Raw genomic sequence first — 18,038 nt, forward strand, 5'->3', positions numbered from 1 at the left:
TCTCTTCGTGCAAGGCGCCCTTGGCCAGAGTAAGTCTATGGGGACTTTTCGTGTGGCGTAATTTTATTTTAATGTTTCTTCTTTTATGATAAGTGATCTCTCTCTCTCTCTCTCTCTCTCTCTCTCTCTCTCTCTCTCTCTCTCTCTCTCTCTGTATTTCCTTTTAACGCCTCTTCCCTCTTCGTAATGAACACCATCATTTTCTTTGGAAGCTTAAATTTTAAGTCCGTGGCCCCTGTAGGCTTGTTCCATATGAGTACGGTTCACCTTCCTAATAATAATAATAATAATAATAATAATAATAATAATAATAATAATAATAATAATAATAATAATAATAATAATTAAAAGCCACAGTGGTGTTAAAAATATATTTTTTTGTACAAGGTTAAAAATGTCTATAGTCATTTTTAAGCTTGTACAGAAAAAAATTATATATGTTTTTTTAACACTACCGTGGCTTTACTTGTCAATATTATAGCCTCGTTACAGAGGTTTCTTAGTTCAATAATAATAATGATAATAATAATAATAAGTTTAATATATTTGAGTTTAACCAGACCACTGATCTGATTAACAGCTCTCCTAGGGCTGGCCCGAGGGATTATATTTTTATTTACGTTGCTAGGAACCAATTGGTTACTTAGCAACGGGACCTACAGCTTATTGTGGGATCCGAACACATTATATCGAGAAAGGAATTTCTAATCACCAGAAATGCAATAATAATAATGATGATTTGGCAACATTTTAGTCGTTTTTAATCGCTCGTTTACTTAAGGAACAAGTCTTGGCTTAGTGTTTAGGATACTCGCTTCACCAACAAATAGGCCAGGGTTTCATTCGCGGACAAAAAGTGTTACTTTTTTGCACCCGCATTTTGATCCCATGATTCCTCTACTGGCCAAAGCAGTGAATTATATGCGTGGCAGTTGATCGACTTTGTTAGGTCGCAACAAGGACTAGGGGGCCAGCGGCCTCATCCTAGAAGGCGTGATGAAAACGATGGTCAGCCCCTTCTGATGGCTCCCACTGTTACACGTGCCAGAATATCAGTCGCTACGATCTTTTAATCAAAAGAGTATAATTGGGAGTTGTTTAATAATTGTAAATTGTATTTATGGGTTTTAAGTTTTACGTAAACATGTAACGCAACACACGAATTCTACAGGGTGTCCATAAAGTCCCAGTGCCATTACAAGTATTATTGCTTAGAAACCAAATAACATAAAGGTTTGCAGTTTTTTTTAGAATAAAATGCTCTGAATGTAAACGTGAGGAAATGTGGAACATGCTACAAAAAACTGCATTACTGTATGTTTTATGGTTTCTGAGCAATGAATACTTGTAATGGCACTGGGACTTTATGGACACCATGTGTATCAAGAGCCAGTAGGAAATAATGAAAAGCAGCAGTATCTAGCGCTTTCGTGTATTCTTGATACACCTCATCAAGGTACAGTATAAGCTTTTCAGTATTTCCTGATGGCTCTTGATATACAATTTTTATGCGTTACTTGTGAACGTATAACATCGAGAATTCTATTTGGAACTCATGTTACCAATCAAAATAGCAACGGAAATATATTTATCAACTTTCCACCGTTGCAGTCCATGCCCTCATAATCATAAATACATGTATATGTATCTGACACAAGCGGATACATATATCTTAATTTGAAGATGGTTCGAAAATTCGAACAAAGAATAAAGAAACAAGATAAAAAGATTAAAGCCTTCAAGAGCCCTGAAAGTATAGGGGCGGAAGAACCCAATAACAATGTTGTCTTGGCGATCATTCATTTACAGAGGGGAATGATTTTCTTTGGTCTTCGCTCAGTTTTCATTATTGAAGCAATATTTCTATCAATTTCATTAAATAACAGAATAGTTTGGTTTTGTCTAAGGTGCTAATTGCAAGGTTCCGCCGTCTGACCACATCACTTTGCTTGTTGATTGTATTGAGACTTTAAATATGTCCGTTGCTTGTCGTAAAATCATTACAATCTTCTCATTGTTTGTCTTGTAATGTGTATCATCAGAAAACCCAAACAACTTTCATATCGACCCGAAGTTCCTGTTGGGCGAGAAATAGATTGTAAATAAACTGTTTCAAGATCAAATTAAACCAGTTTTTCAGGTCGCTGGGTTTGTTTATATAGTACAGGTAGAAAGGATAGCTCGCAGGTTAAACTATGTTTTTGCCTCGTGTGAATATACTTTTTTCGACGTAAGTGAAAACAATTTTTTGTTATTTCCTTCTGTAACTCTTTCCAGAAATAGGTTGGGAAAAAAGCTGTTTCAAAATCAAATAAAACCAGCTTTTCAGGTCGCTGGGTTTGTTTATATAGTACAGGTTGCAAGGATAGATCACAGGTAAAACAAAGTTTTTGCCTGATGTGAATATACATTTTTCGACTTAAGAAATTTTGTTTAGTAATTTCCCTCTGTAACTCTCTCCAAAGTGAGCTTCGTCATTATAATGTATTTTCTCTCCAAAACTGAATTCGATCGTTTCATCGATGCCGCTCTGTGCAAGGTCATGACTCCGGTCTTGACGTACCCGAAGTGAGTCAGAAGGCGACAGGCGATTACACAAGTTGCTCGATTTTTATCGCCTAATCTCCTCACCTGCCATTTCGCCTCGGAACCGCCCAATCCCCCAAACATCTGATTGAACAAGATACGAAATGTTCGCACTGATGGTGCAAGATACGAAATGCCCTTATCGCCTCGCATGATCTCCGGAGGCTTTTTACAAGAGACGCGACTCCGGTTTTAAAAAAAGCCACGACGTAAGACGCAAGCATCTTGTGGTCTTTTTATCGTATGCCCCTAAATCTCTCGTTAATAGCTGTGAGGTGGAAGAATAGATCCTCCGTGGGCGTAACTTTCTCAGGGGCAGAATTCCCAGGGTTCAGATTGACGCAGATTTGCCCGAAATCCAATGGGCATTTCAAGAGCGACCTTGTTTCTTCAGGGTAAATGGATAAGTAGTCTAGGGACGACCGCCCCCCGCCTCCCTACCCCTCTCCCTAGCCCCCCCTCTCTTGTAAATGTCAGTCACTTGATGCTAAGCTTCGTGTTTCCTCGAGAAAATTGATTGGAAGTAGTAAATAAACCGGCCTGTGAACCTTTATTCTATATGAGCTGCAACTTTTATTCCTGAAGAGTGGACGGAATTTCAATTTCTGTATTTTGAATACCTGTTTGTACATTATCAGTGATATAAAATCTTTGAAACTGGTCTGTAATTGGATGGGTGACCACGAATGAATACCTGAGGCTTCTGGCAATCTCCTTTTCAAAAGATCATTGCTTAAAAACTTGCAAAAGACTTGAAGAGGAAGTGGTCACGAATAAGACTTTTCCTCAGTAATTCGTAATTATAAGTAGCTGGTATCTGTCTTCACTTCCCTGTAAGATTCCCGTAACGTTTCCAGGTACTTTTAGAAATTAATTTTCAAAAGCAACGCGTTATTCTGTGTTGAACTCTTCACCTGTTCACTCAGTCTTCTCTTATTTCAAAATTTCATTACAGTTTCTGAGACAATAAAGAAATCGTCATGCAAAGCTTTGTAGGAACTCTCTCTCTCTCTCTCTCTCTCTCTCTCTCTCTCTCTCTCTCTCTCTCTCTCTCTCTCTCTCTCTCGTTGATCATCTTGTTCCTGTTATAATTATGTATAATTACTGCTCTCTCTCTCTCTCTCTCTCTCTCTCTCTCTCTCTCTGAAGTCGTATTCTTTTGATTAATCGCACAATTTCATTCCCTCTCTCTCTTTTTATCTTTCTCTCTCCAATGTCGTGTTCTGGTTTTGACCAGCATAATTCTCTCTCTCTCTCTCTCTCTCTCTCTCTCTCTCTCTCTCTCTCTCTCATTATATGCTCCTGTCTAACTTGCACGTAATAGAATGACGGTACTCAGTGATTACATGTTAATCTCAGAACTGTATGAGATCCTGAGAATTTCACATAACCTGGTGTAACTTTGGTTTGCTTGCTTGCTTTGCTTGGCCCGTGAAACCTGTTGGATTGTTGACTGCGGACATGAATGCAAATACCATCACCAGAGATGCAGGACACGTACCTGCAGATTTTCCACCTATCTATCTACCTGTCCAGCTGTCTGTGTGTGCGTAGATTACAGAGATGGGACCAGTCTGTAATACAGATATGGCGGTGTGGACTGTAATATATATATATATATATATATATATATATATATATATAATATATATATATATATATATATATATATATATATATATATATATATATATATATTATATATATATATATATATATATATATATATGTATGTAGTTGACTGAATCACGAAAGTTAGGAACGTGATAAATCAATAAATAAAGGTATAAGCCACGAGGGAAATAAACAACGGATCCTCCGTTGTTTATTTTCCTTCGTGGCTTATACCTTTATATATATATATATATATATATATATATATATATATATATATATATATATATATATATATATTATATATATATATATATATATATAGGATCTATTGGTCCATTTTTACCAGATGCATCTGTAATTGTATAGCCACAAGGCCCTCTCAACTTCTCAAATTCTTTGCTCTCTGGATACGCTTGTCACTACAAAGCCTTGCGATCCAACTTTCAAATAAATATGAAGAAATCATGATGTACGGTATATATATACACGTGTGTGTATGTACATGTATAATCATAATGCCTAATTAACTTCTCCATTTCTTCACACTCTTTGGATGGAGGAATTCGAAGCAATTTTTTCCATTTTGATCATAGGATTTGCATTGACAACGTGTCTTCAAAAGTTACACGGTTATACACTGTACTGTAAAATGTGACCAATCGATTCAATATCATATATATGTATATATATATATATAATAAATAATATATAGATAGATAGATAGATAGATAGATAGATAGATAGATAGATAGATATTGGGAGAAAGAGATAGAGAGAGAGAGAAAAAGAACCATGCTGATAAGCATATATTGATATTAAGGAATATGTGAACAAGAAATCATTCACACGATCATAGAAAGTATCTAACCACATCTCAGAGACAATGTATATTCTTCAGTTCACCGAACTATATATATATATATAACTAAAGAAATAGGAGGCAGAGAGCCAGTTCAGGAACGTTTTAAAGTTCTTTGGATACTACGGAGGAATTTATTTCACCTTTATTAGTTTGGGAGAGGTCATTAGATTAGCATGGATTCTCCAGCCCACGACACTGCGGGGATCAACTGTTGCCATTAACGCTGCAACATATCGCTCCCCCAAGCCTAAGAACAGCGAGGGGGGAAGGGAGGGAGGGAGTGAGACAAACAACCGCTAAGAGCAGCGAAGGAGGGAAGGAGCCAAACAACCGCTGGGGTGAGAAACCTTCACACCTTCACAATACACACGTCGTTGAAGGGGGGACATCATTGCTATAAATGCTGCTGCTGCTGCTGTTGCTGTTGCTGTTGCTTATCCCAGCAGTAGAGGGACAATCAAGACATCTTCAGATGAGAGAGAATGAAAACAATGCTGGGCAGTTCCTGAAAACATCTCGGTACCGCGGGAACGACCCGAAACATCTAACGAACGCGGGAGCTGTCGATGTGCATTCTCCTAGTCTTGGAAAGTCGCTAATGCCATTCGGTACTGTTCTTAGTTATTTTTCACTAAGCCCATACATTAATATTGACGTTAAACTGCGCACGAATGAGTTTCATTAAGATTAGAACTCGAAAAAGCTTAATTTCTATGAAAAATACTAGTTTACAGAAGATCTTTGTTACATCCTACACGAGAGTCATTCTAGCGAGGTTAAGATTGGCTGATAAGACATTGCACGTTTTTGTTATAATCCCGTTGAAAGGAAGAATAATCCCCTCTGATCAACCAGAAACTCCCAAAGATTTGTTTTCTTTTTATTCGTTTATACATTCGCACAAAGATAAAAGAGTTAATCTAATTAGCTATGCTATTCTTTACAGTTTCAAGGGTCGAATAGTTTCTAATTGCCATAGGGTTTCTAGTCAATTTTAAAGATTAGCTTTTTTCGTAATTAGCTTTGAAAAACTAATCTAGTTTTCCTGTTGGTTTAAGCAGACGAAGGCTTGGGGAACGTAAGACGTAGACCACACATGGGTAGGAGTGTGGGGATTGGGGGTTTGGAAGGAAGAGACTTCTTCCTTGAATCTATTACAGGATCATGCTTGAAGCTTTAGCGGAAGTTATTCTGGTCAGTGATATTTCAGCGATTAAAACAAGGTCGTTCACTTGGATTTAAAAACGGCAGTGATCTTGTTTACTTAAGCATGTTAGAGAATGCTGGTAAGAAGGTACACAAAAGTTATCGTTTGCTTTTTTTAGATTTACGTAACGAATATCGAACCTCAGATTTTTTTTTCTTTTAAAAACCGAAAAGACAGATTTATCTTAATTCATTATTAAAAATTTAGGGATTTTACAGTCAAATTGAAGTAAAGGTTAATACTAGTTCGTTGTTGCAATCATAAATACATCTTGAATTAGAAGTGACCAGGTATGCAACTTTTTAGATGCTGATATTCAAAACTTAGAAAGGGGAGAGAGAGAGAGAGAGAGAGAGAGAGAGAGAGAGAGAGAGAGAGAGAGAGAGAGAGTTATATGTGCTGAAACAAAGCAGGAAATATTCTCGTGTTTGGGTTTTCAATATAAAATATTGTAAAGGTGGAGCATATTCAAAATTGAAAATGCGTCATGTGATAAATTATTTTACAGGACAATGGAGAGAAATAATGAAATCTTAAAAGAAAAGAAAGGGTATATACATACCAAACAACTGCCCATTCTTTAATAGAATATTAGGAGAGGAAAACCTTATATAGAAGTTCTATAGAAAGGAAAATAGGTGTTTTAGGCAACATTTGGTACAGGTTTTTATGATAGTAAAATAGGTCATTTAGGCAACATCTAGTAAAATAGGTCATTTAGGCAACATCTGGTACAGTTTTTTTTATTAAAGAAAAGTAGGTCTTTTAGGCAATATTTGGTACAGTTTTTTTATTAAAGAAAAATAGGTCTTTTAGGCAATATTTGGTACAGTTTTTTTTATTAAAGAAAAATAGGTCTTTTAGGCAACATTTGTTACAGTTTTTTTATGAAATAAAAATAGGTATTTTAAGCAACATTTGGTACATTTTTTTAAAAAGAAAAATAGGTCTTTTAAGCAACATTTGGTGCAGTTTTTTATGAAAGAAAAATAAGTCTCTTAGGGAACATTTGGTACAGTTTTTCTATAACAGAAAAATAGGTCTTTTGGGCAACATTTGTTATTTAACAGTTTTTTTATGAAAGAAAAATAGGTTCTTTTAGGGGCAACCATTTTGATAAACAGGCTTTTTTATGAAACGAAAAATAGGTCTTTTAGGCAGGAACATTTTGATACAGCTTTTTATGAAGAAAAATAGGTCTTTTAGGCAACATTTGGTACAGTTTTTTTATGATTATAGGTTTTCAAAGAAAAAAATTTTTAGTATTTTTTAGGCAACATTTGTTACAGTTTTTTATGAAGAAAATAGGTCTTTTAGGCAACATTTGTTACAGTGTTTTTTATGAAAAAGAAAATAGGTCTTTTAGGCAACATTTGTTACAGTTTTTTATGAAAGAAAAATAGGTCTTTTAGGCCAACATTTGGTTTAACAAGTTTTTTTTATGAAAGAAAATAGGTCTTTTAGGCCACAGTTGTGATACAGTTTTTAAAGAAAAATAAAAAAAATAGGTTCTTTTAGGCAACATTTGGTACAGGTTTTTTATGAAAGAAAAATAGGTTCTTTTAGGCAACATTTGAGGACGGTTTTTTTTATGAAAGAAAAATAGGTCTTTTAGGCAACATTTGGTACAGTTTTTTATGAAAGAAAAATAGGTCTTTTAGGCAACATTTGATACAGTTTTTTATGAAAGAAAAATAGGTCTTTTAGGCAACATTTGGTACAGTTTTTTATGAAAGAAAAATAGGTCTTTTAGGCAACATTTGATACAGTTTTTTTATGAAAGAAAAAAGTTCTTTTAGCAACATTTTGGTACAGTTTTTTTATGAAAGTAAAATAGTTCTTTTAGGCAACATTTGTTACAGTTTTTTTATGAAGAAAAATAGTTCTTTTAGTTTTTTGGCAACATTTGATACAGTTTTTTATGAAAGAAAAATAGGTCTTTTAGGCAACATTTGATACAGTTTTTTATGAAAGAAAAATAGGTCTTTTAGGCAACATTTGGTACAGTTTTTTATGAAAGAAAAATAGGTCTTTAGGGCAACATTTGGTGCAGGATTTTATGAAAGAAGAGTAGGTCTTTTAGGCAACATTTGGTAAAGTTTTTTTTTTTATGAAAGAAAAATAGGTCTTTTAGGCAACATTTGGTACTGTTTTTTTTTTAATGAAAGAAAAATAGGTCTTTTAGGTAACATTTGGTACAGTTTTTTAGTGAAATAAAACTACGCCTTTTAAACAAATTTTGGCACAGTTTTTATGAAAGAAAAATAGGACTTTTGGGCAACATTTGGTACAATTTTTTATGAAAGAAAATAGTCTCTTAGGGAACATTTGGTACAGTTTTTCTATAACAGAAAAATAGGTCTTTTAGGCAACATTTGGTGCAGTTTTTATGAAAGAAAAATTATTCTTTTAGGCAACATTTATTACAGTTTATTTTATAAAAGAAAAATAGGTCTTTTAGGCAACATTTGGTACAGTTTTTTATGAAAGAAAAAAAAGGCATTTTATGCAACATTTGGTGCAGTTTTTTTTCTTATTTTTTTTTATGAAACACCTATGCAGAAAGATGCAAAATGGATGATTGCTTTCTATTCAAAGACGAAAACCAACAGTATCTGGAAAGAATGAATTGATTTGTTGAAGTAATCTAACGTCCGGTACATTTTTCACCCGCCAAGAAATCGAGACGTGTTGGCTGCTACTGTCGCTATAACTACTTTCAGTGAATGCTGAACTCGCAATTTACTTCACTGTCGAACATCTGCGAACTATCCACTAGATACTTATAGGAAGTCATTGGCAACGCGGAACTCGTAACTTCTGCAATGATTATCGGATTATCGTAATTATGTCGGCGAGTTTTCGTTGCGATCAGGTGGTCTCGTTATTAGTAGGTATAGGGTGTCATTATTTATTATCAGCAATTTAGTGAACCATCCGCTGGTGACGTCTATATATATATATTATTATATATATATATATATATAGATATATATGATATATATATATATATATATATATATATATATATATATATATACATATATATATATATTATATATAATATGTATGTATATATATTTACACAATTATTTGTGTGCGTGTAATGCTATGATTATGCTACCTCATTCCTGGTTCTTGAATTTTTGCCCATTGGAAGCAGTTTGTATTAGTATGGGTTACCCAGCACTTTTCTTATTGAAATGTTAGTGAACGAACTTTTGTATAGGCTTATTTATTACACTATACAGCAGTTCCAATCAGAAAACTTGTGGTATGATAGTCTCTGAAATTCTGAACTGAATATTCAAGATTGTAACTTTAATTTAATTTTATTTTATTTTATTTTATTTTTACAATTCTCAAGGGCTGACTATCTATCGTCAAGTAACCCTATTCTAATACTAATTAATTTCATTGTAAATAGTTTATAATTTGGTTAATTTCATTAGATAATTTGTTTACATGAAGATAAGTTAAGGCTAAATCACGAACCCTTGTTAAGGTGAACATCACTTGGAACAGAAATTACTAACCATTCATAAGATAACCATCTCTATGAACGAAACCATTGTTAAGATGAAAGTCAATCTAAACAGAGATCACAGACCATTGACAGAACGAAGCACCATGACGATACCACTACATACCCCACGTGTTCGGGGCCCATTTCCATTCACACAGATAGAATGCCACTTCATGCACTGCTATGAAGTGGACACTTTGAGATGGCCGAGTGCTTGCTCCTCTGAGACTTGCAGACGAGTGCTTGCGCTTGTGCTTGGGTAATCGGGATAGGGTCAGTCTCGTGTAAATTCTGTGACGGGATGCCCTAGAACCAGAGAGCCCGTGCTGGCATAAGGCCAGCTAAAGCTGGAAAAGATTTAAATTCTTGCTTATTTTGTAGCATCAACTACGTCGGACTTAGAGAAGCACGACGAATTGCTCATACCTTTACAGGATGAAGAGAGAGAGGAGAGAGAGAGAGAGAGAGAGAGAGAGAGAGAGAGAGAGAGAGAGAGAGAGAGAGAGGAGGAATTTAGCAATGTCAGAGAGAGAGTAAAAGGCAGTATTACAAATCAATTTGATGGAGGTTCTCATATTCTGTGAACTGGGAGTCGTATTTTAGTAAAACTAATATTTAATGCAATTTAAATTGTTGTTTCTTTAAGGTCGCTAAAGAGTAATGCCCAGCAACTTGGATAATAAAAACAAAGATAACTGTCAGTTATTTCTCAATCTTGCATCGTGTCTAAATCTATTACCAAACCTGCTTTCCTGCATGCAGATGTGCTATGTGTGTATTCCGTTAACTTTTACTTTACCATATTTAATATTTTTGAGCAATTTGGGCAATTTCGTTTGAAATAATATATGTGATATCAATCTTTCTCCTCTCTAGGAAGGTAGCACCGTCAATGCACCTCATGCGATGCACTGTAGGCATTGGTTAAGATTCTTTGTAATGTCTCTTGGGCCCCTAGCTGCAACCCCTTTCATTACTTTTACTGTACCTCCGTTCGTATTGTCTTTCTTCCATCTTACTTTCCACCCTCTCCTACCAATTGTTTCAGTGTATTTGCGAGGTTTTCCTCCTGTTACACCTTTGAGACCTTTTTACTGTTAATTTCCATTTCAGAGCTGAATGTCCTCATAGGTCCCAGTGCTTGAACTTTGGCCTAAATTCTATATTCTATCTATGTATTCCTATTTCTCATAATGTTTTGTTTTCCATTTTTTTTTGCAATGAACTGTTGTCAATGTTTTTTTGAAGCTATGTTCCCAACATTGTCTGATGACATCTTGAATTTATAATTTTTGCAATGTAGATACCGTCCTATTACCTGCATTCCACATTTTACACTCGTAACTTAGCTTAGGTCTTCCATTTTATTTAACGTGAATAATTTCAATTTATCCTTCCTTCTCGTTTGTTGTGTGTCGCAATAGCGAATTTCTTTGGGAGCCTATAAATCTAAAGGAGCAACTCTTGTGTCAGGCGCGGCGAATTTACCAAGATGAATTGCAGAAACTGTAGTGTTGCCGAGGGGGGATTTGGAGCACGTTTTATTTGCCTTAGTTTGTGGTCAGGTTACTCGTTGGGTCACCCCCCCATCCCCCCGCCCCCCAAAAAAAAAATCTAGCTGCCAAATTTCATATCGATCGTTGTAAATGATTCAAAATGCTTGCTTGTAAATTTAAATAAGATATATCGTGAATATTAGTTTTGTTGACCCGAATTTCATGCATTTGAGTATTTTTCCTATTGAAAAATATATAATAGACTTTTTTCCCGCTCGACTTTACTTGGGTTTACGATGACAACACAATGTAAGAAACTGTAATTTATTGTGAATAAATGAGCACTAAATTCATCTGCACATAATTTTAAATATCTTTATTACTTCATTCTGGCGGAATTTATGACCTCATAGTGTTAGAAACAACGTATATAGCTTAAAACATTTACTGGTGGGAAGAATATACATTTCTATAACATTACTTTTCTCATGACTTTGTAATACCGTGGGAGTTATTGCCGTCAGTGCACCTCATGCCGTGCACTGTAGGCATTGTTAAAGGGTGTTTGCTCTCACCTGGCCGCACCCTCTTTTCACCCTTTTATTTACCTCCATTCCTGTTTCCTGTCTTCCATCTTGCTGTCCAACCTCTCTGATACCTTTTAGTGAAGCATGGGGTTTTCTCCCAGTTCGTCCGGAGATCTTTGTACTACTAGTCGTTTAGTTTTTGGATCTCTTCAGCTTGTTGTCCCACAACTCCAACTTACTGACAGTCGTCCCCCCCCCCCCCCCAACCCCCCGGCCCGCCGGTGTTTGTCTTTATTGCCAACATTATTTGATTTCTTGTTTAGGCTAATTGTGAATAGTCTAAATTTTGTATTGATATGTAACCCAGCTAAGCTATATAATGTAAGAAACAAAGTGATTGATATTTGAACAGAATTACTAATGTGGTTGACTCGCGTACAAAATATATTTGTTTAGTTCCACCTTAATGTTATTTAAAATTTGAAATTTGGTATTTGGTTTGCTATATTTACTTATTTATTTTGCTCTTTTCATGAGGTCCAAAATCTGAGAACGACGCAGTTTACTTGGGAAAGCTTTATATATTAAAGCTGACTCAGACAGATGACTCCACATAAAGTTCAGATGTGGAACCATCCACTTAGCTGATGTCTTGAGCCTATCTTTCCTAAGATTGTTCCCTTTGGCCTCTCCCTCCCGCAGATTGTGGTGGCGTCGTGGACACAACCCTTCACCCCTCTGGGCGTTTGGCATCCCCTGGGTATCCGGATCATTATCCGGAAGATGCGTCTTGCACCTGGCGTATCAAGGTAAGCGGTTGTAATCTGGTCATTCAAGGATTGAGTGTTATTTAACCTTTAGCTCATAACTGCAGGTGGAATCTTCGGTGTTGTTGTCTTTATTTAAATTGTGGGGCATTCTACTTTGTTTAATTCTCTTCATTAATTTAGTATTGAAATTTAAGTTTCCCGAAAAATTAGATATGCGTAAAATTCCGTTTATCTACTCATAAATCTTTATTATTGTCGAGAAAACAAATATGGGAGCCACCACACATTAAAAACACTCTGCGGGTTTCTCTCTCCCATTTTGGCGAGAACCCTCTCCACATAGCACTAGCAGTAAAGTATGATTCGTAAATACCTTTTACATATCGAGTATCGTGCTTTTCTGTGCTATGTCTGAATAAGACAAAAAGAATAAGGAAGAGTAAAAGGAAATAAAGATTCAGATTAGTACTGAAAACCCACAATTGGGATTGGGTTGTTTCCCTTTAACAAGTTAGGAAACGAACAATTCACGTTTGGACAACTCATCGAAAATAGCAGCATGGTTCCTAGTGAGCTATATTTAATTATATATATATATATATATATATATATATATATATATATTATATATATATATATATATATATATATATATATATATAGTATATATGATATATATATATATATATATATATATATATATATATTCCATATATTCATAACATAATTATATTTCATTATCCCCCCCATCCACCCCCCCCTAGCTCGCGAAGCCCTCGCCTCCCCCCTTTCCCCCCACCCCCCATCCCCCCACCCTTAAACCTTCCAAGAAAAAGAGGCCGAGAGTCTTGTTTAATGTTTTTTTCCCTTTTTTTTTTTTTTTTCCTCCCATCCCATCAGCTTCCTCATCTCGGCCATCTCTTGATCTCCCGGCGTCGGAAGAGATTCTCCCCGGAGTCGTCTTCTTCTTCTTCTTTTTATCATTATGAGAATACAGAATAAAAAGTTGTTGTGCATCTTTTATGCGGATTTTCGCTCAGGCCTTTTTGAAGGCTGGGGAAGTCGCGTTTGTTTTCCCGTCTTTTTTTTTCCCCCTTTTTTCTCTCTTTGCCTCCAGGGATTTTATATTCGTGCGTTCATTTCTATATGTTTCTTTTTGGGTCATTTCTCTTTACTTGATTTTTTTTTATTTTATGTTTGCAATTGTGTTCTCTTTACTGTCATCATTTTAGTATTTCTTCTTCTTTCACTTTTTTTATATTTACGTTTTTCCAACTTGATTTCTATTGTTCTTCGTGCTCTTTAATTTCTGTAGCTTATATTACCACGATTCCTAAACAAACATTTAACTATCATTCTGAACTCTCTACAGCTTTTTTTTTTTAAATAATAGATAATCTATGTAAACACACACACACAATAAGTTTTAATGGTTTTTCTTTTAGATAATCAGAAACATGTTCATGAACCTCGTACGGGGGTAGGCATTGCTTAAGGGTCTTTGCAGCGTCCTTTCGGCCCCTACTGCAACCTCTCTCATTCCTTTTACTGCATCTCCGTTCATATTCTCTTTCTTCCATCTGACTTTCCACCCTCTTTAAAAATTGTTTCTTAGTGCAACTGCGATGTTTTCCTCCTGTTACGCCTTTCAAACCTTCTGACTGACTGTCAATTTCCCTTTCAGCGCTGAATGACTTCGTAGGTTCCAGCACTTGGCCTTTACCCTAATTTTTATATTCTGTTCTATTCCATGTGCATGAAGCAGACATAGATAAAATCTTAAAACGTAGAAAAGAATTCCTATTATTATGAATGAAGAGCAAGACTTTTGAGCATTTTATTACCCTTGCTTCTTATAATGACCTTTGTGTCTTAAAGACTGAAGATGATATAATCCAGCTTGAGATTTTTGAAAGTATATACGACCTTTGCTCAGTTCAAATCGGTTCCTCTTCCTATACTTACGGATTGAATTGAATATAGAATTTAGGCCAAAGGCCAAGCACTGGGACCGATGAGATCATTCAGCACTGAAACGGAAATTGTCAGTCAAAGGTTTGAAAGGCGTAGCAGGTGGAAAACCTCGCAGTTGCAACATGAATCAATTGTTAGGAGAAATTGGAAGGTAAGATGGAAGAAAGAGAATATGAAAGGATGTACAGCAACAGGAACGAAAGGCGTTGTAGCTAGGGAGCCAAAGGGACGCATCAATTAACCCTAAGTAATACCTACAGTGCATGAGGTGCACTGACGGCACTACCCCCTACGGACGCTCCTTACTCTCTACCCTCAGGCTCCCCACGGGGAGAAGGTGGCCATAAAATTTTGGGACTTCGACGTCACGGGATCAGACGGGTGTTCGGGCGATTACGTCAGCATCCTGGCGAGCGAGAGGGCCGAAGAGCAGAGGTTCTGCGGATCCCTCAAACCCAGAATCATTACTTCGGAGGGCGATACCCTCGTGTTGACCTTCGCCTCGAATGCCCAGGGATCTTGCAGGGGGTTCAACGCTACGTACCACATTGAAGAGGGTAAGTGGTTTGCCTCTCAGATTCCGTTTTATCGCTTCTTTGGTTTCTGTTTAATCATATCTTTGATTTGTTTGTAATATTCTTTTCATATTTTCATGTCGTAAGTTTAATATGTTCTTTATGTGTGATCTCCAGAATATGTAATGGTTATAATGACATATTGAAGTATTAGCAGTTTTTGCCGTGACATAAATTAATAGAAGTTAGACCAGTTCTTGAAAGAAAATTACACTTACGTATAGCCTGATATAAATTTTCGAATATCTTGTTTGATTACCGAGTTATTTCCTCCATGGTTTCCTTCTTATTAATCTGGTGATAATCTTCTTAGAATTATACACCCTGGAATGAGCAACTCGAGCCATCGGTGTAGTTATGTAAATATCAATGAATGAAAAAGCAGCGTCTTGTTTTTATTAATCCTTTCAGTTATACATTAAACGAATTTCCCATTTTCATTTTCTCCGATGTATCGACCTGTTCAGGAATGTCCCACGCTTATGTTTAAACATTTTGAGTAATAAACCTAATGAGAGTAATCATCCTTCACTCCCGCAGAATCCTTATCCTGTGGGACGAAGACCAACGCCCTGGAGTTCACCTTCATCTCCCCGTCTTACCCGGAGCCCGTAGGAAACGACTCCCTGGAGTGTTCTGTCACCATCGACCACGGATGCGACTCCCCCATTTGTCAGCTCAGGTACTGTACACGGAATGGCCAGCCAACTTCTCCCTGATTTCCATGTCCCAGAAACCTTCCTTGGAAAACTACGTCGTAAACAAGAAACAAATCCTCCTATAACGTCAAACATTGCCTTTTGCACCAGCTCCGGTTTTTTTTCTTTCTTTCTTTTTTTTGCCATGCCCCTAGGTTAGGTTAGGTTAGGTTACTTTAGTTCAAAAGAGGACTCAGAGTAATTTGGGTGTGGGAAACATAATGAGATTATATTCAAAAGATTGTAAATGTACGTCGGAAATAATCCTCTGTTCAAGAATATAGTCATAGTTATTCTGTGCAAATATATTTTGTTCTCTGTCCCAGTGGTGTATTAGATGACATTTCGTTTAAGATTCCAGTAGCAGCTAGAGACTGATGCTGGAACCTAGTATCTATCAACAACTGTAGCTTCCCTCGAATTGATATATATATATAATTCTACAAGTCACTTTCACCTTATTTACCTGCATATGTATAAGTATCTCAGAAAACCAAAGTTTCAACGCTTATTTCCCACTCGGATATGAACTTAACGAATCAAAACAAGCGCGCACGCGCGCACATATTCCCTCTGGCTTTTGCTCCCAAAAGCCCCATTAAGCTTGTCACTCGTAAACGCAGGGATCATAGTACATTTTGCCTCATTAATTATGCAGCGCTAAATTGAAAGGGTTTTATGTTTATGGATTAATTTATGTTTACGCTTCCATTTCATTTCTATAGGCTCCTGAGCGACTTATCATGGTAACCAAATTGTTCATCGCAAACTAATTTATCCAACTACAGGATTCTCTTAAACGTTGAATATGTCCGTTTAGTGTTAGAAACTTAGAAACTCTAATTGTAGATTTGTAGTGTTAAACCAAATACAGTGCAAAATCAATCGGCTAAATTTTGTATAAAGAAAATAAAAAAAAAGAGAAAGAATAGTTACTAAACAAAAACAACTGAGAAATTCTAATTGTAGATATGTAGTGTTAAATCAAATACAGTCCAAAATCAATCTGCCAAATTACTAAAAAAAAAAATGCAAATTCTCTCTCAAAAAACACGCACTGGAGAAATATATCGAGTTTCATCATTTTGACCAAACAACTATTTTTGGCTGGTGAAATGTTTTCCGTGCACATGGACCAGCTTTAAGCCACTGGGCAATTTTAGTCGCAGACTGTACAAACTATCCAAAGGAGTCCTACTATTCTGTCTTTATCTATCTGTCTGGAATGAGGACACTAAATAATGTAAGGTAAGATATAGGGCATATGTTTCACAGAACGTTGACAGATGTAGGTAGGTTGAGGATGGTATAATGCACATGCAGTGATATTAATAATTTAATATTAAGTTATTTATACTTTAATGTTATATTTCTCTGGTTAGTAGGAAACGGTAAAATCTATTAGAATCATTACTGTATACCGACCGAACCGATCTCGTGACCATCAGTTATAATCCCAATCCTGATGCTGCCAAGTTTCCCCTTTAACATCCGCGAGAGGCTCCGCCGTCTTTCCTCGCACGTCTAATCTTTTATCTTTTGATATAGCTTCAGTTATGTTTCGCTTTTGAAACCATCACTACTTCTAGGTCATCAAGCGATCCTTATTTGTCTCGCTAAGTGGCCCGGCCGCTGGTTGGGTTAAAAAGAAAATTCTTTCCTCTCTCTCTCTCTCTCTCTCTCTCTCTCTCTCTCTCTCTCTCTCTCTCTCTCTCTCTCTATATATATATATATATATATATATATATATATATAATATATATATATATATATATATATATATATATATATAGAGAGAGAGAGAGAGAGAGAGAGAGAGAGAGAGAGAGAGAGAGAGGACACTGTAATATCTTTTGCAGACTAAATTTAGGACGTTCCTTTAACAGATGTAACATTAAAAATCTTTCCATTTTGTTCTTCTTGCTTTTTTTTTATCTTATAATGCCCAGAAGCCAATTTACTTTAAGCACTACCGCAGCAAAAATCTTTTCCAATTTTGAGTCTTGCATGCCTAAGACCTCAAGACCAATTCGTATGTAATTCTGCCTTGATGCAGCGATAAAACGCCCCGTTTAATTTGTTTAAGTACAGTAACTGGATGACATTACAAGTTCAGATTCACCATAAGGTCTGAACCCTTTTAATAACCCTAGTATGGCACATGCCGCCAACTCTACTTAGAAAAATTATACTGTCGCAT

At 36.0% G+C, this 18,038-nt stretch overlaps 1 protein-coding gene across 1 annotated transcript in view; it reads left to right on the forward strand.

The window, feature by feature from the left end:
- Window positions 1-18,038, forward strand: part of LOC135202124 (uncharacterized) — a 29,208-nt gene that overhangs the window by 115 nt on the left and 11,055 nt on the right. Inside the window, 4 exon segments of the mRNA XM_064231374.1 lie at window positions 1-29; window positions 12,524-12,630; window positions 14,885-15,122; window positions 15,681-15,822. The exon segment at window positions 1-29 is cut by the window's left edge and continues 115 nt beyond it. Coding sequence (XP_064087444.1) covers window positions 1-29; window positions 12,524-12,630; window positions 14,885-15,122; window positions 15,681-15,822 — 516 coding nt within the window.

This window comes from Macrobrachium nipponense, chromosome 30, assembly GCF_015104395.2.
Source record: "Macrobrachium nipponense isolate FS-2020 chromosome 30, ASM1510439v2, whole genome shotgun sequence".
NCBI lineage: Eukaryota > Metazoa > Arthropoda > Malacostraca > Decapoda > Palaemonidae > Macrobrachium > Macrobrachium nipponense.